The sequence below is a fragment of the Dunckerocampus dactyliophorus genome, chromosome 8 (assembly GCF_027744805.1).
Source record: "Dunckerocampus dactyliophorus isolate RoL2022-P2 chromosome 8, RoL_Ddac_1.1, whole genome shotgun sequence".
NCBI lineage: Eukaryota > Metazoa > Chordata > Actinopteri > Syngnathiformes > Syngnathidae > Dunckerocampus > Dunckerocampus dactyliophorus.
The window spans coordinates 16,386,370-16,411,100 of NC_072826.1; the positions used below are offsets into that span (position 1 = coordinate 16,386,370).

Consider the following 24,731-nt stretch of genomic DNA (forward strand, 5'->3'; position numbering starts at 1 on the left):
GTTCACATGCAGCGTTTGCCATCGTTAGGAGTTAATGAAAACACTACAGCCTACAACCACAGTTGTTGATACCAATGTTTTTTTTTTTTTTAATTTACAGACCCTAGCGGTTATTTGCTCTTGTAAACCACACACTATTGGTGACTGCGGTTAATTGGAGTATTTCTGGTACTTCTCCCCCTTCTTGCCACCACTGCTAATCATTTGATGCTGATCTTGCCTCCCACAGAGCATCGCAACATGCCCATGCAGGACGCCATGATCCTCATAGCCCACAACTATGACACCTACAAGGTGGAGAGTCGCGAAAAGGAGCGGGAGGAGATTGCCAGGAAGGCTGCCAAGATGGCTGATGATGTGTTGCTCAGAGAGCTCGACCGAGAGAGCCACCCCACCTCCTTGCTCACGTCCATCACGCTGCTGGCTGAGAACAGGTAGTGCCTTTAATTTGCAAATGTTGATCTGAAATCTGAGGAAAACATGCATGTAGGAGAGGCATGGGGAAGCCCGTGTGTCAAAAATACTGTTGATTTTTATCAGCTTATCAAATACTCCGATTTCTGCCATTCAGTGGTGATCCTGCAGAGTAATCCCAGCAAAAAGCAGGGCTCCACTGTATACTATTGGGGTTTTAATTGTTCCTCCTTGCTTATCAGGTTTTTAACGCCAGAGGAGTTGGATGGTCTGGTAGCGTACCTGACGGACAAAAGAGGGCGGCTCTTGCGGAACCCTGCAGATGCTCACGCAGGTAGAGCTCTTCTTTTTTTCATGCTGAATGACCATCAATGGGGTCGCTTGATTCTAAATAAACAGTTTCTCCGTAGGTTTACAGCTTTGGGGTGAGGAGCAGGCGAATACAGTAATCTTTGGTTTGTCATGAATTTCCGCAAAGTAGGAGTCCATCTTTATAGTTGGAGCATAGAAAACCTGTTTACACTTAAGTCAGACATCTACACCATGAATCCGGAGGTGTTTAGTCATGCATCATCCTTTGCATATCATTGTGTTGCAAATGTTGCACTCAGCCGAATACTTTGTTTTGTGTGAAGTTGTGTGAAGTCTTTTTAGCCGCTGCTTCTTCGTTGGTGCTCGTGGCTATTTCTCCCGATCCGCGAAGTGGGCATAGAAACTAGGAATCTAAATGAAAACATTTGAACAAACCCGGGAAAATCGCAATGTTAGTCCCGGTTCCCATTGATGCTTGAGACCCGATGCACAACTTCTAATTATTTAATTGTGCCTGTTGTGAGATGCTTAAAATGCTGGCGGTGACATCTCACTGAACATTTACTGACACCTAGTGACCAGTTCATTCACAATTTCAATCGTCTTATTAATGGCATATGTTTTTGTAATTTAGCCATTTTTATGCTTGAAAATGCTTATTCATTCATCACTTGTCCTCACTGGTGTCGCGGGAGTATGCTGACTTCGGGCGAGAGGCAGGGTACACCCTGTATTAGCCGCCAGTGAGTCGCAGGGCACATATAGACAACCAATTTAATTTAATAATTTGCATTTCCTGCAATTATTTCCAGATGGCAAAGATATATAGTGGTTGGGGATTTATTGTGCATTTATCCTTATCGAGGTGAAACCGCCCAATTTATCGTGATATAAATTTGAGGTCATATCGCCCAGCCCTAGCCGATCACATGCTTTTTCATGGAAATCGGCCAATCAGAGCATCCCTAATAAGTGTGTGTGTGTGTGTGTGTGTGTATACACACAGTCATGGCCAAAAACATGAAGATCTTCTTTGGCATGCCAATACTGTTGTATTCTCAAGATAATCCAGAAAGTCAAAACTTGTGGCAAGATGGCTCAAATAAAGATGTGTAACATAATCGATGTCACTCCTCCTGCTGTGCTTGATAGGCAGAGAATTGCAAATGTTGACTTGGTAACATTGTTTGTTGACAGGTGCAGTCCTTCAGGTGCCTGCCGCCCCTCTCCATGATGCTGCACCCTCAGCGGTGGGCCTCGCTCCTTCCCTTCCTGCCCGCCCGGCCCCTCAGTCCATGCAAAATCCTTTGAACACCCAGGCCACCCCCAATCACGAACTACAAGCCAAGATCCTCAGCCTCTTCAAAAGCAACACCGGGATGCAGGGAGGGGGCGGTGCTCCGTCCTCTGCTGCAACTCAGTCTCAGGAGTATGGCGGCGCAGGGCCTGGCCACAGCCTAGTCCGCCCGGGGATGCCCGCTGCCCCTCAAGCTACAGCCCAGGGGTACGGTGCCCAAATGGGCCGCGCGCCCGCTGCCTCCAGTGGCCAAAGAGTCCCCAACTCTGCCTCTGGTATCAATTTTGATAACCCGAGTGTCCAGAAAGCTTTGGACACTTTGATCCAGAGCGGGCCGTCTCTCAATCACCTGGTGAATACTGCGGGTCTGGCCCAGCAGCAGCAACAGCAGCAACAGCAACAGCAGCACCCTCAGCAGCACCCTCAGCAACACCCTCAGCAACACCACCACCCGCAGCAGCAGCAGCAGCAGCAGCTTTCAGCAAGTAGACCAGCAGCCAGCATGGGCTCTCAGATGCCCATGTACCCCCGACATTATTGATAGACCACCCTGACCTGTACCCAGACTGTAGACGTGTTTTTGTAACAATTTTAAGCTTTTGTTTTTATTATTGTATTTTCATGCTTTGGTCCCATTTGAAGATGGTCATTCAGTGTTCTTTGTTCATGATGGTTCTACAGTCTTCCCTGTGCTTGTGTACAGAATGTTCTAGATCGTGTCTTCACCATTAAAAAGTCACAACACAAACTGCTGTAGTAAAATGGTATTGGTTTATTGCATTTTGTGCTGACAAATCTATAAAATAGAACGGGTATCGCCAGAAGAAGCCATAGAGATATAAGCATTTGAAATGTAAGATAAAACTACTCTTTTCTTTTTTTTAATGTACCATGAAACACAATAAAGAATACATGTTGACTTTTTTTTTAAACCTCAGAATATTTAACTTACACTGACACAAAAAATAAACACTTCCACACTAACTATTTAATTTATTTACATGTAGCCCACCACTATCACCCTGAACCCCAGCGTCCCCCTTCCCTCCGCTAACAGAAATGAAAGGAACAACATCTTTACCTTACGATGGATGAAAAAACTTTGTACACGTGTGTGTTTGCAGTATATAACCATGTAACTTGTCAAGCATCCATACAAAGTTTCCCAGTGAATTCAAAACAAACGTATAGATCCTATCGGTGTATATAGATCTATGAGGCTCGGGAATTTTCATGCATTTCAAATTAAAACAAAAATCTTGCTACTTTGGCACAATCTTTTTTTTTTTTTTTTAAAGTCTGCATCTAATTCACTGGAGCACATATTTGCACGATATTGATATTTATAGTTAAATATACTTTGGTAGTCATTTTCTCTGGATAATACATGAAAAATAGAATCTTGTACTCTACTCTACTAATAATCAGCATTTGCTTGTCCAGTGCTAAAAGAGATGTGTGTGTGGTGGTATGGTTTGGGGAGGGTGGGGTGGGGGAACAGGGAAACGAGAAGAAATCAAACACTTTGATAGCACAAACACAAATATATCTTGTTCAGGGTGCTTGCATGCATGCACACATTGTTACACCACTGGAGAGCGCCTCTGCTTGCAGCACATTAGAATTGTTTAGCAACTTTTAATGTGACCATCATGAGGTGGCCCTGTGGATTTGACCTCAGGTGACCTCTGTAATAAGGGGGTGGTGGATGGTGGGTGTTTTTTCTGTCTTACTCACGAACTGTGTTTTAGTCAGAGCCCTTGACATCCATTTAAGGATGGAGACTTGAGGAGTGATCACCAGCAGCTTTTTGTCTCATGCTACAGTTTGTTGCCTGGGGTGGACGGGGGTTGCCATATACACACACACACACACATATGGCATGTGTGTGTGTCCAAGCAGAGCCGCTCCCAGCATTGGAAGCGCGAGTTTTATATATAATTTGATCACTTTTTATGAGAATTATACTGCAATCACATTAAAAATACACAACAGATTTTGGTGGTTTTGGGGGGGAGGGAGATGGATGGATGGGGGACTTGGGGAGGAGAGGTGGCGATGGATGAAAGGATTCAACCTCACCTTACAATTTGGTTTTTTTTGGCAAGTGGGCGGAGCGTGCGTGGATTTAAAAAACAATCAACAGGTAGTATATTTTGCAGGCAAATCTGAGGCTGCAGTGCACTACAGCGCCACTTGATGTCGCTGCAGGCTGTAAATAGTGAGCACTGTCACCCCGCCCACTCGCACTAACGTCTCACGCTCTCACTTTGGGGATTTTTAAGGTATTTAATTGTGACCACTTCCAAAAGATTACATTAAAAAAAATTGCACGTCATCTTACAAAACTCTAACACTTTTTTTCCCACAGTGATCAAACAAGAAAAGACAACACTAGTTCGTGATTCATTCGTTATATACAAATGAAGACCCCCCCCCCTCAAAAAAAACCTCTCCTTGCACAAGACTACTTTAAGCAACAACGAATAACAATAACTTTTATTTTCTTTTTAAATGTATTTTGTTTGCAAAAGACCTTTCAAGGTGGCGCTAGCAGCCTTTTTGTGGTGTCTGAGCCGCAGGTTGGTCACGATAAAATGCACAAAAAACAAATATGGCCACACGCTAACCATGCAAACTTTAGAAAAAACATTTAAGAATCATTTTTTTCAAGGAAATATATTCAACCTCCTGCCGATCGCACGTCTTTGTCTTTTTTGAAAGGCTCAGTTGATGCAGGCGATGTTCTAAAACGACCCTTTTTTTTGCGTGACTTATCAAAAAATAAATTGGAAAATGAACTTTGTTTTGGCAAATTATTTTAAAAAATTTAACTGTCACTTTGGCAATTTGTCCGAATCAATTTAGCGGGCTTAAATATAAAAGGAGCATAAACCTTTTCTTATATTGCATCAGTATTTTTTTTTCTTTTGAAGTCAACCGCCACAGCTGATATGTATTTCTGTACCCTTTTCGTCCCCACTTATATTTATGTAGCTTCTTTTATGTACAAATACAAATACGTCACTAGCAGCATTCACCACAAATGGTCCGACATTCGAGCAAAACACAAATAAAACATTTTTAATCGCTCTATAAACTATTTAAATTCCTATTGATTTCCCATATACTGTATAGGTATGTATATATTTATATATATATGTATAAATATGTATAGCATGGATCTATTTATAGTTTTCCTACAAGTGCAAGTGACTCTAAAAACAATGTGAGAGGAACTAAAGTGACGTTAGAAGACGTTATAGAAAATAGACACGTTAAGAAAAATAACAAATGCAAATTTGAGCTCTATATTGCACGTTCCTTCCCAGGTGCAAACGTTTGATGCCTAATAAGGTCATTGAAATTGAATCAAGTCTTCCATCACCGCTAGATGTGTTGCTTGTAATGACTGTAAAGAAGTAGGTCGCTCAGTCCAGCGCGTGTTTCATAGAAAAGCTATATTGGTGTTTTGTTTGTTAGTTAGCAGTTAGAATGCTTCCTGGTTCGTGGGGGCGGGTGCTTCCTTTGATGCTATCAAATGGTGAAATGAAGCCTCACTAAAATGTCAAACTTTTAAAAATCATATACGTATATTTTTCAAAATATATATTTGTAGCATAGTCCTACTAACTGTTATGTGTCCTACCGTAGTCAAAAACACAAGTTGCCCAGAAAAAAAAATGTCAACAAAAAAAAGAACACTGAATGGTGATTAAATTACTTTGAAAACAATCAATTGCTCATTTTCATGGCCAACTGCTCTGCTGCCTAAAAAGGTTGCTTTTCCGTGCACTGGTGTCCTGATGTTGTTTATATTTTTTTTCTTCTTTAAAAAAAGCTGTTGTTGTTGTCGTAGCAATAATTTGCCTGAAATGTCAAACAAAACTTGAGTTCAAAGCGTGGCCGCCAAACCTTGTGAGCATCTTAATCATTTGACTCCGCTTGTGTTTTTGCTTTTTCTTTGGCTTTTTGGGGGGGAAGCACGATGATAACCATAGAACATACTGGAACATGTTCATTTTAACTTTCCAGTGTACGAAAGGTCATTAAAAACATCACATCTGGCGGTGGCTTAAAGACTTTTGCACATTACTGTGTATATATAAGTAGTATATATAAGTATGTTAGTATATGTAAGTATATATGTATGTATGTATATATATATATATATATATATAGATATATATAGATATATAGATACATATATACTGTATGTGTGTGTATATGTATGTATGTATGTGTATGTGTGTGTGTATATATATATATATATATATATATATATATACATACGTATATGTTATGTGTGTATATAAAATGTGTTGAGTCTACTGCATAGAACGGTGTCTCTCGTGGACAAAGTGTCTTTCCTTGCTACAGAAGCCATTGTTCTTCTCTACTTCCAGGTTGTCCCGATAATAATAATAATAATAATAATGATAATATAGTAGACCTCTTCACGTTAGTTACGTTAAAGTTAGCACACTTAGTTCTGCGATTGTATCATACTGTAAATCATATGGCACGTTTATAACGCATACGAATTTGGCAAAAGGACACAGGATGAATGCATATACGACTATATCCCATTGATAAGCTCTGTCTATAAACATAAATACATATTTGTTCTCTACATGAAAAAATAACACTTTTTTTGTCGATTGAGTGCAGGTGCAGTGCATGTGGAGGTGTCCGATGTCATCCCACAAATAAATAGAATTTCTGGAACAATGATTTTTGTTTTTGTTTAAATATGTGACAAAAATACTACACTCATACCCAACGAGCTTGTACATTATTTACAGTGTTCTCCACGCAAAGGGCTGCTGGTCGTGATCTTCTGCTAGCCTGCTAACGCACTATTCACAGTTAAGCTAACCGTCTTCTTCTTGGGGTTTTTGGCACCGACAGCGGCCACGCGGCAGCCACTAAGAAAAGACCGCCATGAGGTCATGCTAGCAAGTCCAGCTTCTTCAAGTTCAATTTCACAGTTCCAATACCTAAAAAAACCAAACAAACAAACTAAAAAAACACCTGCCAGTCATAGCGGTGCCATTTCAGATGCTTCCTCGCCCCGCCCCTCCCCCGACGTCGAAGACGCCGCCTCTCGGCCACGTTTGGTAAAACAAACTACACCGACTCAAAGGAAAAAGACACTGCATGCATTTGCAGCCACAGCTAGCTCAGCTAACAACAAGCCCGACGGCCAACTCGCCCGGTGCCCGACGACCTCCACGCCACAAACACTAAAGCGGGTGACACTGAATAACGACAAACTGCTTCTACATGAGACTCGTTACAACGTGGAAGGAAGGACTTCAAGCGTCCGAGCGGAGTTCTGCTCGTCGGGGAGCTCTGAAGCTGAGTCGGGCTGTGGGAGTGGATGAGATGAATGAGTGGGGGGCTGGTAACACAGGAGCAGGGAGAGGATGGGGGTGTGTGTAATGGTAGGGGCAAAAGGGGAGGGTTGCTTTTTCAGGAGTAGATGGTGATGACCTCGCGGCCGCCCCCGCGGACCAGGAGGACGCGGTTGAGACCCTCAGTGAGGACCTCAAGGAACTCCATGTCTGGTAAACAAAGCTTAAGGAATCACAAGAACCACCTTGGACCTACGGTGCTCTGGAATACAGCTCATGTTTCAGTTTAGAACAACGGCGTATTACGGCCACCATGAGGAAAAACATAATCTGAGACTTTGAGAATGAAGTACAGAAAAAACTCATAATATTACGTTTTTTTCTCATAAATTCATGACTTTATTCTCGTAATATTACAAGTTTTTTCGTAATATTCCGACTTTTTTTCTCATATATTCACTTTATTCTCGTAATATTACGAGTTTTTTTTGTAATTTACGATGTATTTCTCATAGATTTGACTTTTTTCTCGTAATATTACGAGTTTTTTCTCATAAATTCATGACTTTATTCTCATTACGAGTTTTTTCGTAATATTACGATGAATTTCTCATAAATTTATGACTTTATTCTCGTAATATTACGAGTTTTTTCGTAATATTCCGACTTTTTTTCTCATATATTCACTTTATTCTCGTAATATTACGAGTTTTTTTTGTAACTTACGATGTATTTCTCATAGATTTATGACTTTTTTCTCGTAATATTACGAGTTTTTTCTCATAAATTCATGACTTTATTCTCATTACGAGTTTTTTCGTAATATTACGATGAATTTCTCATAAATTTATGACTTTATTCTCGTAATATTACGAGTTTTTTCGTAATATTCCGACTTTTTTTCTCATATATTCACTTTATTCTCGTAATATTACGAGTTTTTTTTTGTAACTTACGATGTATTTCTCATAGATTTATGACTTTTTTCTCGTAATATTACGAGTTTTTTATCATAAATTCATGACTTTATTCTCATTACGAGTTTTTTGTAATATTACGATGAATTTCTCATAAATTTATGACTTTATTCTCGTAATATTACGAGTTTTTTCGTAATATTCCGACTTTTTTCTCATATATTCACTTTATTCTCGTAATATTACGAGTTTTTTTTGTAACTTACAATGTATTTCTCATAGATTTATGACTTTTTTCTCGTAATATTACGAGTTTTTTATCATAAATTCATGACTTTATTCTCATTACGAGTTTTTTGTAATATTACGATGAATTTCTCATAAATTTATGACTTTATTCTCGTAATATTACGAGTTTTTTTCGTAATATTCCGACTTTTTTTCTCATATATTCACTTTATTCTTGTAATATTATGAGTTTTTTTGTAACTTACGATGTATTTCTCATAGATTTATGACTTTTTTCTCGTAATATTACGAGTTTTTTATCATAAATTCATGACTTTATTCTCATTACGAGTTTTTTCGTAATATTACGATGAATTTCTCATAAATTTATGACTTTATTCTCGTAATATTACAAGTTTTTTTTCTCGTACATTTTAGACTTTATTCTCGTAAGTAAAAAAAATAAATGTCGTAAGATTACGTGTCATACATGTGAGAGGGAAAATAGAGCCTAGCTCTATTATATCATGTAAGAATAATCGAGTGTTCATTTTCCTGTCTGTGGGCAAAAATAAATACATAAATAAATAACAAAATAAGAAACTAATAACAAAAAAAAACAGGTTTTCTATGCTCTAACTACTCTGTGATAAACGAGAGATGACTGTATTGGTAAAAACATAAATTCTTTAATTTTCTGAACGTAAAAGATGGTTAATTTCCCTGGTCAAGGTGTTCTATTGAAGTGTTCCAACCCTAACCCTAACCAGACACGCTTCCTGTTTTAAATTCTACAAGGATACAGTTCTCGTCACCAGTCCGGTTCTTGGGTGGTCCGGGCATGTTGAGAAGGACCAGCTTGGCCTCTGAGGACTTTTTGATGATGACCTCGTTGAGTCGGAGCGCCGTGTGCATGCGTCGCACGTTGGACTGGTTCCTGGACGCAAAGAGAAGAGAGTTTGTGGGGACTCGTAGGTGCAACAGGTGAGAGGGGGTGACAGATGGTCACTCGCACACGTAATCACTGTCCTCATGCGCTCATGTAAATACCACTGATGGGGCTCATGAGGGCTTTGGGTACTTACAGGTTCTCCCATTCACTGCAGCAGGGCAAGAAGGGAAAAACGCATCAGTACTAAATCACACCACACTGCGCCACTATGCCGTAAATACATTTTGGGACGCTAGGAAGGACGTGCCCAACCGTTCCCAGCACTCACGGCTTCATGTTGAAGATGTCCTTGATGCCCACTGGTGTGGCGGCGCCAGGCGGATTGCTGGCCTCACCGTCACATTTCTCCGTCCAGGTCATCTGGACCTGCTCGCCGGGGCTCTGAGCCGGCTCAGCCGGGTCCAGCGGAGCAGCGGGGGTGGCGGGGCTGGCTGGGGTGGTGTTGTCATGGATGAGCTGGACCTGGACAGGGGGGGGCACAGGGGGAGAGGCCGACGTTGACTATGAGACAAGAGGAGGAGGGGGACGGATGGGGTGGCCGGGCCGGGTGGAGTCAACATGTAAATCAACAAGTTGAAAGGTTGAAAGGTCACGTTTGAGGTGGACATGTTGGAATGTCGAGGTCCAGTCACAGAATGTTTGAGAAAGACAAAAGAGAGGAAGTGTGTGTGAGGAGCCGCTTGGAAACAAATCTTGAATAAATGAACCTAAAACCGGGTACCTACCTACACCACAGAATATCATAATACACACTAAATATTGTACTAGGGATGACACGACAAACCCAGCACATGAGACGAGACGACGCACGAGATTGCTTCCACGAGAAGGAGAAGAGATGGGACTTCAACAGTAATTTTAAGAAAAGTACGATGACTGGACAAACAAACTTTAATTTAACCCGAGTCATAAAACAAGGCAGGTTTCATTCATAGTGGCCTGCCATGGTTCACAGTCTGATTGGCTTCTGGCTGCCTTGTTCTCGCCATACAGCTTTTCTCCACACGAGAAATCTCGTCACGTTTTAATCTCACGAGATCTCGCGACACCCCTTCTAAATACACACTAATTGTATTCGCAGTTGAGCCAAAAGTCTATTAGCTTGAGAATAAAACAATTTGTTTCAAATTTTTTACAATTATTTTACAGCTATAAAATAGTTTTAGCTTGTTTCTGTTGCGGCTACTTCTTAGCTAGCTAACAGCCGATAGCCATACTGTAGATTCCCCGTCACATTTAAAACAAGACGTCATCTCAGCTAAATGTCAGCCCAAAAAAGGCAAAAGCGTTACCATATTTATACAACTGCAAATTGCAATTCCCTGCAAAATTGTGTGTGCATGCCCAGAGGAGCAGACCATGATCCGCTAGGTGCTGCTGTTTTGGTTAGCAATGGGATTTCAAATAATGCCTTGGCACAAAAAGTCCAACTTTTCTGATTGGATAAGCGATAAAAGTAATATCTCACTTCTCCTGAATGAGGGACCCAGTTTGTTCTTTGATTGATCTAAAACCTGTTGTGAAATGGTGCTGCAAATAAGCACGAGAAAATGAGCAGACGTTGATTAAGAAAACATTTACACATTTCTGGCAAAAAAAGAGAAGAAAATTGCATTTAAAAATTGAAGTAAAAAATGTTCGAGAAATAAAAATGAATAAATATTTTTATTTTATTTGGAATAATAATTAGGGCTGTCAAAGTTAACGTGTTAATAACGTGTTATGGGACATTTCCTTTAACAGCCCTATTTTTTTTGATGTAATTCACATGTACACGCCCTGTTTGACCCTTGGCCCACACCGTAGTTTGAGGATGCGCAGCGTTGGCTGTGGAGCCACAAGCGGGAACAAATATTGAGCACAAATGGACAAAGTAAAGGCTATTTTGAATGGTAAGTTTAGCTTCAAAGCCCTGGCAGATAGCTCTCACAGCAAGACCAACATTATTTGTATCTACTGTCGCTGCGAGTAGAGTTGTCACGGAGTATGTTGACTGCCAGAGACAAGTGAAAAGCACAGCCGGTATTTTTTAAATTGTCATTTATACATTGGTACTTTGGCATACAATTAATCAAATTTATTATGTATTGTGTAAAACTATGACAGGAACAACATCAAATTAAAAGCACTAAATGAATACAGATCTACCATCCACCAGTACGAGCCCGGAGTTTGTTTTTCAGAGAGGTGCACCAAACAAATATGCACATTAGCACTCAATAAGGTCATCAAATCTTACCTTTATGCATTCCCACATAGTATCAGCATTTGGGACCGAATATGAGGTGAAAGAAAAAGGGGGAAAATACAGTGTAGTAGTCTGTGTAGCGTGAGAGAAAGTTAGGACTGTCGAACAAAGTGGGAGAAATCAGCACTGGTGTTAAACATGCAAAAACGGTGGGATTGTATGTGAACTGTATATTATTTTTTAAAATAAAATAACGGCCCTTATTTCCAAAATGTATATCCATTTACATAAAATTTGCCCGTGACCCTGAGGATAAGCGGCATAGAAGATGGATGGATAAAATTTGATGTAGTTATTTAAAAATTATTTTATCATTTTTTGATTTTTAAATGTAATCGACTGACAGCCCTAATAATAATAATAAAAAATAATAAAAATATATTTAAAGCATAGCATTTGTTTTGTGCAGCTATAAAACTTGCTCTACCTCCTCTTCCGGTTTCTCCTCCTTGCTGGCTGCCGGTGCTTCTTCACTGACGCTTGGTTGAGTGGTCACTGATGCGGGGTTCTTGCGCCGAATGGAGCCACGGGATGAATCGGTAATGCTCTGAATCTGTGAAGGAGGAAAAAAAGAGTGATGTTTTAAGAAGCAGTGGTTTCGTTGCTGGTGGTGATGCACGTAAAAGTGCAGTAAAAAGCAAAAGGTGTGGTAATAACAATAGAAGAAGAAGGGGTGTTTAGATCAATATCTTTTGATTCCCTCCCTCTGCTAAGACATCATGTCAAAGCAAAGCTGGAGAGGGCCAATATGGCGTCCCACTGCTCCGATTTAAGCCAAAATATGTTTGGGTCCAGCGGCGCTTACGTGTCGTGTCAAGTCAAATCAAAGACGAGCTAAGCAAAGCTGAGCCCGTCAAGTCGCATTTGTGCACGTGTCTTTGAACCAAACTTTCTTACCTCCCTCTCACGCTCGTTCTTGGTCAGGTTGATCTGCTTCAGCATCTGCGAGCGCTGCTCCATCACCAGGGTCTTTTCGTACGTGTAGGCCGAGATGTCACTGTCATGCTAAGGACAAAGGCATGATGAGCACCTTTGTTAGAATTCAAACATAATAATAATAATATTAATAATAGGATGCTGTCACCAAGCATAATGCCCCCCAAAATGGAGATACAATGTAGTATAGAGTATACATTTATATAAAAAAATAATAGCTAAAATATAAAAATAAATATTTAAATATACTTTTAGGATTTTTAAATAATAACACATTAATAATAGCCAACTGTTTAGCCAATAATAAAATAAATAAAAATACATATAATAAACATAATAATAAATGCAATAAAATGATTGAAAATAGGTATTTGTTATTTATTTTTTAATAATAATAACCAACTCTAAATCAAATGTTTATATTCATTAATTCATTCACTTTCTGTGCCGCTTGTCCTTACTAGGGTTGCGGAGAAATGTTTATGCTAATGTATTTATTTATTTTTTGTATTCACTTTAAATTACAATTGTGGCAGAACACCGTGGTGTCAACATCAGGTGTCAATGTTTTTCTAAAAAAAGCAATGGTGACTACTGCTAGGGTGGCCATGGGGGGAGTCACTCACAAGGCAAAATATTTTTTTTTTTAAAAAGACAACAACAAAAAAATCTATAATAATCTATAACAATTTAGAGTGGCAACAGGTGGGTTAAAGGTGAAGAGCGGGGTAGTAGAGCTGCTGCTCCTTCACACTAAGAGGAGCCAGTTGAGGTGGCCCGGGCATCTCGTCCACATGCCTTCAGGAGGCCTCCCTGGTAAGCTGTTCCAGGCATGCCCAATTGGGAGGAGGGCCCGGGGCAGACCAAGGCCACGCTGGAGGGATTATGTCTCGCAGCTGGCCTGGGAACACCTCTGTGGACGAAGTCTGGACTTCCTTACTGAGACTGCTACCCCTCCGACCCAGATAAGCGAAAGAAAATGGATGGCTAGATAAAGCTGCAATGTGGGCCTTGATAGTGCCTGACTGCTCTGCCTGTTTAAGAGTCCCTGTCCAGCAAGGCTGTAGTTAGCTATGAGATGAAGATCATTAAATCTCAGACTGGGGTCAAAAAGGATCAGCACCTGACTGTTTTTTTTAATAGATGTGTTTTTAGGCGCTTACTGTAGTTCTGTGTGTTCTTGAGCAATCTCACCATTTCTACAACCTCCACCATCGCATCAATACGGAGGTGATAGAGGAAGGTGGTGAGATCCTTCTTCATCTGGATGCTATTGTCGTCCATCTGGGCCACGGTGAAGATGCGCATCTTGCACTTCCTCCAAACCTGAGCAGTTAAGAAAGGCTTCTGTTACAGCGCAGAATCTTTGACAACATGATGTTGGGCATTAGAAGAGGAGGCTAGGAGGACCTTGTGCTGGCGGAGAAGGAAGGGGAGCAGCATCAACATGCCTCCATCGTGGACAATCCACCACACGTCGATGTGACCCTCAGTGAAGCGCTCGCCATTGGACGGGAAGGCCGAGATGTTTTTGGGTACCAGCAGAGCCAGGTGAGCTGCGGTGGTTTCTCTCACCAACTCTGCAGGAAACTCATACAATTACAAACACAAATCTCCCACCTACACAAAGTCCAAATTGGAGGACAGCCCACCGATGAAGTTCCTCCAAGTCTGGTGCTCGTCGCCTTGTTTCCAGTTGCGCGGCCACGACACCAGCACAGCGTTGTGTTTGAGGCCGCCCAGCCCGCTGGCCTGGAGCAGGTGTGAGGTGGCGTCGCGCAGGTTGGACGACACAGTCACCTGACAAAAGCCCTTCACCTTCTCTGTTTCCATCAGTTTATGCAGCGCCTGCAAGCACATCAATTGTTACCATGGTGAACTGATCTGTATTACCTGTAAATAAAATCTGGAAGGACCTTATTGGACAATTTCGTTTTTTTTCTAATGGCTTTTAATGACTTAAATGCATGTGGAAAGATTCATTTGGGACAAGAATCACTTCGGCACCTTGACTTTAATGAAGGAGCAGTAATGAATTCAAGCTATTCAAGCCTTCATTTTAACGGCTTCTTCTATTCATTTGATTCTCTAATAAAAACGTATGTTTTTTCTACACTGTTATTAAAAAAAGACCTAGGGGGAAGCTTAAGTGCTCACGTGAATGACCACTGAGTCATACCTGTACATCTACACAGGTTTTTAGAGCCATTTATGCTTTGTTTTGCTGTAGTTTATTTGGTTTCTTTTGGTGCTGGTGTTTGGTTTTGTTTGATGAATTATATTTTGTTTGACCACTGGTGGCGGTATGGACATAAGGATATAGATATAAGTGCAGATGTGAAAGCATGGGTTAGGGTGATAAGAGGTCATACGGTTTTTACCGCTCATTACACACAGATGCTCACCTGGACAATTTGCCACACTCATTCTTGCTGCTCCACATTTGCCATTCATGATGCCATACACCACCACCGTAGAGATCAGATTTATACATTCATCATTGTGCAATAAACTGACTATACCACGAACACAATCCTCTGTCTGGATATTGCTTGTTTGGAATGCATTATGACCTGGATCCCCCGCACCCAGAAGTGACTAAAAACAGTAGGACTACATAGTCGCTACACAGGTAGTTTTGCAGTATTATAATGAGTTATTATATGACTTCTTTTTTTTAACCCCTTTATACACATTTTTGCCATACACTTGTCTTGTCTGCTCAGTATGCGGCTAAAGTCGACAATAAGCCAAAAAGTGTTTATGTGAAAAGACTCGCCTCCTGGGCACACACAGCGACCTCGCTCGGTGACCACGGAGCCACGGTAGCTGTTTATTATACACCAGTTACATACATATAAAGTATATGTATGTATGCTAAGAATGCTAAGAGGCACCATGCCGGTAGCTTTGCATGATTGTTGTTTCATAGTTTTATTACATGGCAATTAGTTATGTTCCATCCATCCATCCATTCATTTTCCTCCACTTATCCGGGACGCGTGGACAGCAGTCTCAGTAGGGAAGCCCAGACACACAGACTCTTCCAGCTCCACTGGGAGGACACCAAGGCGTTCCCAGGCCAGCTGTGGGACATAACCCTTCTAGCATGTCCTAGGTCTGCCCTGGGGCCTTCTCCCGGCTGGGCATGCCTAGAACACCTCAGCAAGGAGGCTTCCGGGAGGCATCCGGACTAGATGCCCAAGCCACCTCAAATGGCTCCTCTTGATGTGAAGGAGCAGCGGCTCTACTCTGAGCCCCTCCCGGATGACTGAGCTCCAAACCCTATCTTTTAGGGTTCCACGTTCCTCATTCCTCCCAATGAGGAAACTCATTTCAGCCGCTTGTATCTGCAATCTCGTTCTTTCGGTCATGACCCAAGACTCATGAACATAGGTGAGGGTGGGAACATAGATCTACCGGTAAATTGAGAGCTTTGCCTTCCGGCTCAGCTCTCTCTTCATCACGACGGTTGGGTACAGCGACCGCATTACTGCAGACGCTGCACCAACCCGCCTATCGACTTCACGCTCCAGCCTTCTCTCACGTGTGAACAACACCTTGAGATACTCAAACTCCTCCACCTGCAGGACCTCATTCCCAAACTGGAGGGTGCAATCCGCCCTTTTCTGACTGAGAACCATGGCCTTGGATTTGGAGGTGCTGAGTCTCATCCCAGAAGCTTCACACTCAGATGCAAACCGCCACAGTAAACGCTCGATGAGGCCATCAGGACCACATCATCTGCAAATCGCCCCTAAGGCTCCCGAACTGGACTCCCTCGACGCCTTGCTGCGCCTAGAAATTCTGTCGATGAAAATTATGAACAGAATCTGAGAGAAAGGGCAGCCTTGGCGGAGGCCAACGTTCACTGGAAACAGGCTCGACTTACTGCTGGCAATGCGAACCAGGCCCCTGTTCCGGTCGTACAAGCACCGAATAACATGTAGGAGCGCACCACCAATCCCGTACTCCCGGAGGACCCCCCACAGCACACCGCGTGGGGCATGGTCAAATGCCTTTTCCAAGTCTACAAAGCACATGTACATTGGTTGGGCAAACTCCCATGTACCCTCCAGTACCCTTAGGGTGTAGAGCTGGTCCACTGTTCCGCAACCGGGACGAAAACCACATTGCACCTCCTGTACGGCTGGACCGCATAGATGGTCGGACTCTTCTCTCACGGACCCTTCTGTCCAGCACCGGGGAAATAGACTTTCCCAGGGAGACTGAGGAGTGTGATCTCCGTATAGATGGAACATACCCTGCGGTCACCCTTCTTGAAAAGGGGGACCACCACCCCGGTCTGCCAATCCAGAGGTACTGTTCCCTCCACACAATGTTGAAGAGACGTATCAGCCAAGACAGTCCCTCAACATCCAATTACTTATTTTACTTATTTATGAAATACTTATAAAATACTTATTTATTTTTACACTTCTAAAGTTATGAATGCCTAAAATTTATTTTGAAGATAAAGAGTTTACAATGGTGACAGTGGAACAGATTCTTAGGATTTGCATTGATTCCTATAGAAAAAAGGTTTGTAAATTTGAACAAATGAGAGGTTTGACTTTAGAGGTTCCATATACAACAAGACAGTCGGTGAGGTGGAAAGTGAACCCCGCCTTACCTGTTCTGCGCGCTGGGCCTGGTCGTAGTTGTCCAGGTAGGTGCCTTCTAGCGCTGTTCCCACAATGGTCAGGCCTTTGCCCGCCTTCAGCTGGTTGGTGAGCGAGAGCAGGCGAGGCTGCTCCACGTTCTGCTCGCCGTCCGTGCTAACCAGCACCAATAGCTGGGGCCTGGTGGGGGCAGACAAAGCCCAAAGTAGTACAAAAAAAAAAGCAAAAAGAGTGTGACGTGACCACATGTTGTTGTGATCACATCATGAGCCCAGACATGTTGCTCATTTCCATATGAATTAACACCGCCTCACTTGGTTTGTGGTCGTGTGTTTACCTCCAGTTCTTGGTGTGGGGGGGGCCTTCCTCCAGACGCATGAGAGCATAACGTGCGGCGCTCAGAGACAGACCTCGAATGCCGTCACCCCACTCCTTCTCCGCACTGTGAAACACAGACATGCTCATTAATAACTTCTTTAAGCACTTTCACTCGTCAGTACAGGCTTAATGCACAATGATGATGTAGTAGTCATTACAATGTAATAAATGTTAAAGCAGCCTGCTGGCCAAAATATTAGATGCACCTGCATCAAATGAGATGTATCAAAGAGGTTGAATTAATTTAACTATGAGTTTCTCACTGTGAACAATTGCACATTGCACGATAAAACTATATAGTTCACAACTTTGTGTTCATATTTTGCACATTTATTACTCTTACTTCTGTTTTACATTTAGTTCTGCAGCATTATTACGCGTATGTATTCGATAAAGTTCAACGTGATTTCTTTTGAAGTTTGAATCGCAGTGAAGAATTTGCCCTTTTATTTTGATAAGTTGAGAAAAAAAAATGTAAAGGCGGATTGAGCTGAATCCCAAAATGTGCCGTAATTATGACTTTTTTATTATTTACTGTTTTAAATAAATACTCTAAAATAAATTACAATTAATTGCATATTGATTCCGTATTTTAAAAGTAATATTTTTTTCTAAATGTAGATGTTTTGCGAGAATAATAGCGATCCAGCCCCTAAAAAGGTCATTGTGTTTGCTATGTTACAATGCATACAAGTAAATAAGCTAAAGAGTGTATGTTTGTCTACAACATAATTACATAACACACAGCATACAATTATACTGTAATATTGTATATTGTATATCATATTATGACAATGCATGTAGCATGTTGACCTTCTCAGTAGTACATATACATATTTCTGGTGTTAGACTAGTAAAAAGTATCATCTCCACTCACCCTGCAAACTCGATATACTTGTAGATGGAGCCGGCGATCACCATGGCGACAATAGCATAGTACCAGGAGCACAAGAACATCAGTGTCAGACACAAGCTCATCCCCAGGAATGACAGAGTCCTGTAATGATAGGAAAAAAGACACAAGCAGTACGACTAAATTAATTTAAGAAGTTGAGGGTAAGTGTCAAGTTCTTTTGGACTTAAGCCAGCCTGCGCTTGAAAAGGCTGAGAAGATCGTAGAGGACGCTTTATCAACATGCATTTTTAGCGTCCCAATCGTTATAAGAATTGCCATCCTCTTTGAGGAACACACGTACGGTCATGTACAGTCATGTGATGCTTATTTTTAACAATATATTCCCAAATAAGCCAAATTTGACACGGACCAGTGGTAGAACTTGAAGCGGGGTCTCCAGTTGGGGGTCCTGAGCAGCGTCTGCAGAGCGCACGCCAAGTTCACAAACATGTAGCACATCAGGAAAAACCTGCAAAGCATGAAAATGTCATAATTTTAATAAACTTTTACTATTTATATCACAAAATCAGAACTTTCATAGAGCTAAACGACGAACGTCCAACACTGCTAGTGCATGCGCATCACCTAGCGCTCCCAAAGTGTGAATAACATGCTTGAGTTCTTACATCGACAGGATGGGAGCAACAGAGTCCAGGGAGGCGATGAGGATGCCGCTCTCGCAGATGAAGGCGGTCAGCAGCAGAGACCATGTGGGCTCCCCGTTGGCCTTCCCGTGGCCAAAAATCTGCAGGGATGGAAAACATACAGACAAAGTTTAGTTGATACTATCAGAGAGGTATTAACTTACAACAAAATCTTTACCATAAATGCTGGAATTATAGCTGGGTCATTTATTTACATAAACCGCAATTAGAAAGGGGTGCTAATTGACAGCAATGTTTGGCCTGGCGCTAATTAGACAGCCTGGTGGTTATTTGCTTTTGTAGACCGTAGCAGACCATATTCATAGAATAGAGGCGTTTAGTGGAGCACATATGGCATTAATGCCTGCATATGTTGCTAAATAAGGTACGTAAATATTAATAGTCCAAAGAGACTGACCCGTAGGGCGGGCACGATGCCATCCTTGGCAATGGCCTGCAGCAGCCGAGGTGCCCCCGTCAGGCTCTGAAGCCCTGCACCGCAAGTGGAGAAGAAGGAGCCGATCACGATCACCCAAGGCGATGGCCACGCCAACGTGCCGATCACCAAGTTGCCATGCACCCCTTCACCGAACCTAAAGGAGATCAGTGTGCTTTATTCAGAACCATTCAGATGAACTTTAAAGATTTATTTGCTGGCTCACTTACTTGTCTCTGAGGACCACACCCTCGATGCAGGCGCCAAAGAGAATGACGCTGGACATGTCTTATCAGTTTTAAATAAGGACCATAAAGACATTGGTGTGCTGGACAGGAAGATTCACGACAAAAAAAAAAAAGACACCAGCCATTCCTCTGCTTAATGCGCTTAATAGTCCTGAGCTTAGAAATCGATTTACTTGAGGATAACATCTTGAGTGATCAATGATGCTGTTACTAATATCGCTCTTCTTTATTAAGTCACATTTGCATAGGCAGGCCTGACGATACGATTAGGAGACCTAATCAAATTTGGTCGGACCCAAAGCTGATTACTGCGAGACACAAGAAGATGGAAGCACATCGGCTCTGTATGCTTGAGCGCACTTGCAGCAGCAGCTAAATACAACTTCACCTGATTATAAGACAAGCCCACATATTATATAAAACTGTCCAACTCAATAAAACGTGTCATCCGGCAAATACCACAGTGCTGAATACATGACGTTACAGTGTCAAACATGCCTTCATACTCTTGTGGAACGAGAACCTATACAATACACGCTATCATCAAAAAAACAAGGACATACTGTACTGCAAAAACATGAGTTGAGCTCCTCTGTATGACTGGAACGCTCTGCTGTTTTTGAGAACCTACTGCAAAAACGCTACTCAAAGTTGATATATATAACAGGTGCTTAGGGTTGGGCATTTGATTTCGAGCATCGATGGGAACCGGGACTAACATTGCGATTCTCCCGAGATCGTTCACATTTTTTTAATTTTGATTCCTAGTTTCGATGCTCACTTCGCTGACCAGAAGAAATAGCTGCGAAAACCAACAAAGAAGAAGCCGACGACCACCAACACAGAAGAAGAAGGGTCTAAAAAGTTTGGTTAACTTCATAAAAAAAGAGAGGTGAGCTCAGTGCAGCATTTGCAACACAATGATATCATGTAAAGGAAGGTGCACGACCAACATGACTAAACACCTCCAAATTCATAGTGTAGAAGTGTCATAACAAATAGCTTACACCAACATTGAGGCAGCAAACGAAGTATACTAGTGGTAGTGTTCTGTGGGTGGTGTAGAATTAAGCAGGCCTATTAACTCTTCATAAACTTTAATCACACGCTCTGTCCAATGTCCTCTATATGACAGGTGTGCGCTGCTCTTTTTGAGGACCGCCTGCAAAAAATGCTACTCAAAGATACTCTTTAAGACAGGTGCGGTCTGCTGTTTTTAAGGACTGACTGCCAAAACAGTAGTCAAATATTCTCTGTATGACAGCAGTGATCCGCTGCTTTTAAGGACGTACTACAAAAACACTAGTCAAAGATCCTCCATACGACAGGTGTGCTATGCTATTTTTAAGGACCTACTGCAAATACGCTACCCAAAGATCCTCTATGGCAGGTGCTCTCTGCTGTTTTTAAGGACCAACTGTAAAAACACTATTCAGAGATTTTCAATATAACGGGTGAACTCTGCTGTTTTTAAGGACTGACTGCAAAAACACTAGTCAAAGAACCTCGATATATTATGACAGGGTGAAACCAAATACAGCAGGGGTCACCAACCCATCGATCGTGAGCTACTGGTCAATCTTTGAGACCTTGCCGGTCAATCGTGAGAATATTAGGAAAAAAAATCTTATTACATCAGTGCCCTGCCCTCTCAGAGAGTGACCAACAGGCACGTATTTTGACCAATGAATACACCCGTATGCCTCACTCCCCTCCAGGCATGCAACCCGCAAGCTCCCGCCAGAAGCCCGGTCCCCAAAACCCGACTGGAGGTATCAGCGCACATACACCGGATTGCCTTCCCGCAAAAGCATGTAGCGTTAGCATGTAGCATGTAGTTATTGCACGTTAATATGGCTCAATATCTGCATTTGCTACCTCAAAATTAAGGCACAAATATAAATCCATAGACGTGTACCTCCCCAAAAAATCTTTGAGCTGCTCATTAGGCTCATTAGGGCTGCGATGCGTTGACCAGTCACTCTCTCCTCACCATCGGTCGCCCACGACACTGACCCAACATGCTGAGATGTAGTTGGCTGAGAGAGGATACAAACAGTGGAGGTGGTGGTGATGGCTGCGATTGTTCCAATGGGGATCGACTTCTGGGCGTCACGCAGGTCACCGGAGCGGTTTGAGCCGGCCATGATTCCTGAATAGAAGAAAACGTGGGGATGAATAATAATAGATAATAATATAGAAATAACAATAAATGACTAGAAGGGTAGAGAGGTGTTCACCTGTCACAGAGGGGAAGTAGATGCCAACCAGCAGCGTGAAGAAGCTGGTGATGTCAGCCAGCACATAGCGGTTAGAGTTGGTCAGAGGGCTGTCCGGCTCTTCCACAGACTCCATGTTGACTCGGGTGATGAGGTCCCCCTTCTCATAGTACGTCCCAAACAGGTTCTCTGGACGAACAAGACATACATTAAAGGATCTGCCGTCATTCAAAATCAATAGAACTCTTTCTATTACACAGAGGAAAAAGGTTGAAGTAGATCCTCAAAATCAGTAGTGTTCTTACTCTGACTAGTCCTGCAAATTAACCTAAGCATTGCACTGGACCTTGGTTGAATCAGATATTACTGGAAATCTATATGGTTATTTTCCCTGGCTCAGAGCCCTGAGTAAATAAATTCAAATAAAAAATGTAATTAATTAAAATGAAAGGCAATTAATTAAATGTAAAGTCCGCCTAAATATATAAAAAAAAAACATGTGAAGAGATGCTGTGGTTCCTTTTTTTCTTGATTTAGGCAATGTTGTTATAGTTAATAATAAACAATTGTATTTATAAATGTATTTTATAAATGTATTTAAAAATGTATAAATAAAACATTGATTAAAAAGTCCATCCATCTTCTATACCTCTTGTCAGTTTATATCAGCCGGGGCATGCTTGAGCCTATCCCAGCTGACTTCGGGCGACAGGGGGGGTACACCCTGGACTGGTCGCCAGCCAATCACAGGGCACATATAGACAAACAACCATTCATACCTATGGACAATTGAGAGTCGCCATTTAACCCAACATGCATGTTTTTGGAATGTGGGAGGAAAGCGGAGTACCCGGAGAAAACCTACGCATGGGGAGAACATGCAAACTCCACGCAGAAATGCCCAAGGGAGAATCAAACCCAGGTCCCGATCTCCAGACTGTGACTGTATGGCCAACATGCTAACCACTAGATCACCGTGCGTCCTTATAAACAGTTGCGTTTCTAAAATTTTTTACATTGAAAAGCCATTGTTCATTCACTCCACAGTCACACTGGTGGTGGTCATCTACATCTGGAACTGCAGCTGCCTTGGGGCAGACAGATAAAAGCGTGGCTGCCAATTTGTGCCAAAGACCTCTCCTACCATCACTAAACATTCATTTACATTTTTACACTAGTTTGGGGGCACTGTTGCCATTTGTTACTGTTTTTTCTTCCTGTATTTCTGTGCCCTCTTAAATTAAGCTTTAGCAGTGGTTCTCAGTTATTTTCCGTCATGCCCCACAGGGGACACAAATGCTTTCACGCCCCCTTCGATTTGAAATACTATTGAGAAACTGATCATATCTATTGATTTATCAGTACAGTACAGATTTGTGTCCCCATGACATCACATTCTATATTTTGTTTAAAAAAGCATTCAAATTTAAATTTGAATGATCACATTTCAAAATGGATGTGCACTCGTACCACAAAGCATAATATTAAAAAATGGATGAATGAAATAAAAATAACTGAGCTTACTTACTAAACAGGTCGAAGTGGCATGTCCTCACTCATGTTTGCTTGACTCCAGTTATAAATACAAGTAATAAAAATGAAACAATTTCTAAATTATTTGTTATTGTTATGTAAAGTTATTTGTCAACTTTTTGAACAAATGTAATTTGTTAATATTAATTCATTTTTAATGCTTTAAAACTTTAAAATAAGTGCTGTCTTTGTGTTGACTGTCCCCGCTGTTACTCTGATGAATATCCCTTTAAATACACATAAGACCTCTACCTTCAGGACTTAACTAAATATATTTGGAGAGAATTGTTAGACAAGAAACAGAGTAAATATCAGTCTTACTCTTTTTAAGTCTTTGAAAATGAATGAGTGAATGAATGAATGAATGAAAGTGATGTTATTCCTCTGGAAGAAGTCTTTTGTCAGGTGGGCATTGTGAACTGCAGTGTGTTCCTGTTGAAAAACCCAGTCATTCCCACACAGACAAGGGCTTTCAGTCAAGAGGGATGCCGCCTGCAACATTTACCGTTTGACGCCCATGCACAACCTGAAGCTCCATTGTTCCATTGAAAGAAAATGCTTAAGTTCCAATGGTGCAACGTGCAAATTCTATTTTTGTATAATTTGTATAGTTTGTATAATTATAGTTTGTATAATTGTGATAGTAGTGTTATTAAGAGCATTTGGTACCATCAAGTTCCCCCTTCAGTCCCCACTGAAGGCCTAGGTACCAAATGCACTGCCCACGACTGGATTTTCCTAAGTGCTCAGGGACACCTCCTCACTCTATCTCACCCTTACTGCATGTACTTGTATAAGATCTGATTGAATGTGTGTATTGTTTACATTTAAAAACAGTATCACTGTCTGCCAGTATCCGTCTTCTCTCTAAACATACACCAACCTGTCCAGATTCCGCTGCTGACCCCGGGGATGCCCTGCACCTGCGTCACGTTGTTGTTTACAAAGTATGGGTCACAAGAGCTGATTGAGGACGAGTCGCAGAACATGGACCACAGCTGCGTGGTGATTGTTGTCCCGTTATCCGTCGTGATGGTCTTGGCGCACACGTCGAATGTCTTCCACACCAAAGTGCGGTTCCCCAGGAGACAAACG

At 41.8% G+C, this 24,731-nt stretch overlaps 2 protein-coding genes across 9 annotated transcripts in view; one reads left to right on the top strand and one right to left on the bottom strand.

Annotated features, from left to right (window-relative positions):
• The window catches only part of ncoa5 (nuclear receptor coactivator 5), a 25,023-nt gene extending 22,081 nt beyond the window's left edge, over positions 1-2,942 (top strand). For all 6 annotated transcript variants that reach the window (XM_054783732.1, XM_054783733.1, XM_054783734.1 and 3 more), the window contains 3 exons: positions 230-434; positions 657-748; positions 1,924-2,942. In XM_054783732.1, the coding sequence (XP_054639707.1) occupies positions 230-434; positions 657-748; positions 1,924-2,564 (938 nt within the window). In that variant the 3' untranslated portion in view covers positions 2,565-2,942. The remainder of the gene's footprint in view (positions 1-229; positions 435-656; positions 749-1,923) is intronic.
• The window catches only part of slc12a5a (solute carrier family 12 member 5a), a 170,602-nt gene continuing 148,646 nt past the window's right edge, over positions 2,776-24,731 (bottom strand). For 2 of the 3 annotated variants that reach the window (XM_054783728.1, XM_054783731.1), the window contains exons 8-26: positions 24,520-24,731; positions 22,125-22,292; positions 21,938-22,036; positions 19,867-19,924; positions 19,619-19,793; positions 19,183-19,301; positions 18,927-19,025; positions 18,539-18,658; positions 17,621-17,725; positions 17,295-17,463; positions 14,314-14,509; positions 14,072-14,241; positions 13,856-13,987; positions 12,623-12,730; positions 12,153-12,278; positions 9,746-9,978; positions 9,611-9,625; positions 9,329-9,462; positions 2,776-7,590 (exon numbers count right to left, since the gene is read on the bottom strand). In XM_054783728.1, the coding sequence (XP_054639703.1) occupies positions 7,499-7,590; positions 9,329-9,462; positions 9,611-9,625; positions 9,746-9,978; positions 12,153-12,278; positions 12,623-12,730; positions 13,856-13,987; positions 14,072-14,241; positions 14,314-14,509; positions 17,295-17,463; positions 17,621-17,725; positions 18,539-18,658; positions 18,927-19,025; positions 19,183-19,301; positions 19,619-19,793; positions 19,867-19,924; positions 21,938-22,036; positions 22,125-22,292; positions 24,520-24,731 (2,530 nt within the window). In that variant the 3' untranslated portion in view covers positions 2,776-7,498. The remainder of the gene's footprint in view (positions 7,591-9,328; positions 9,463-9,610; positions 9,626-9,745; positions 9,979-12,152; positions 12,279-12,622; positions 12,731-13,855; positions 13,988-14,071; positions 14,242-14,313; positions 14,510-17,294; positions 17,464-17,620; positions 17,726-18,538; positions 18,659-18,926; positions 19,026-19,182; positions 19,302-19,618; positions 19,794-19,866; positions 19,925-21,937; positions 22,037-22,124; positions 22,293-24,519) is intronic. The other variant, XM_054783730.1, reaches the window with a different exon arrangement.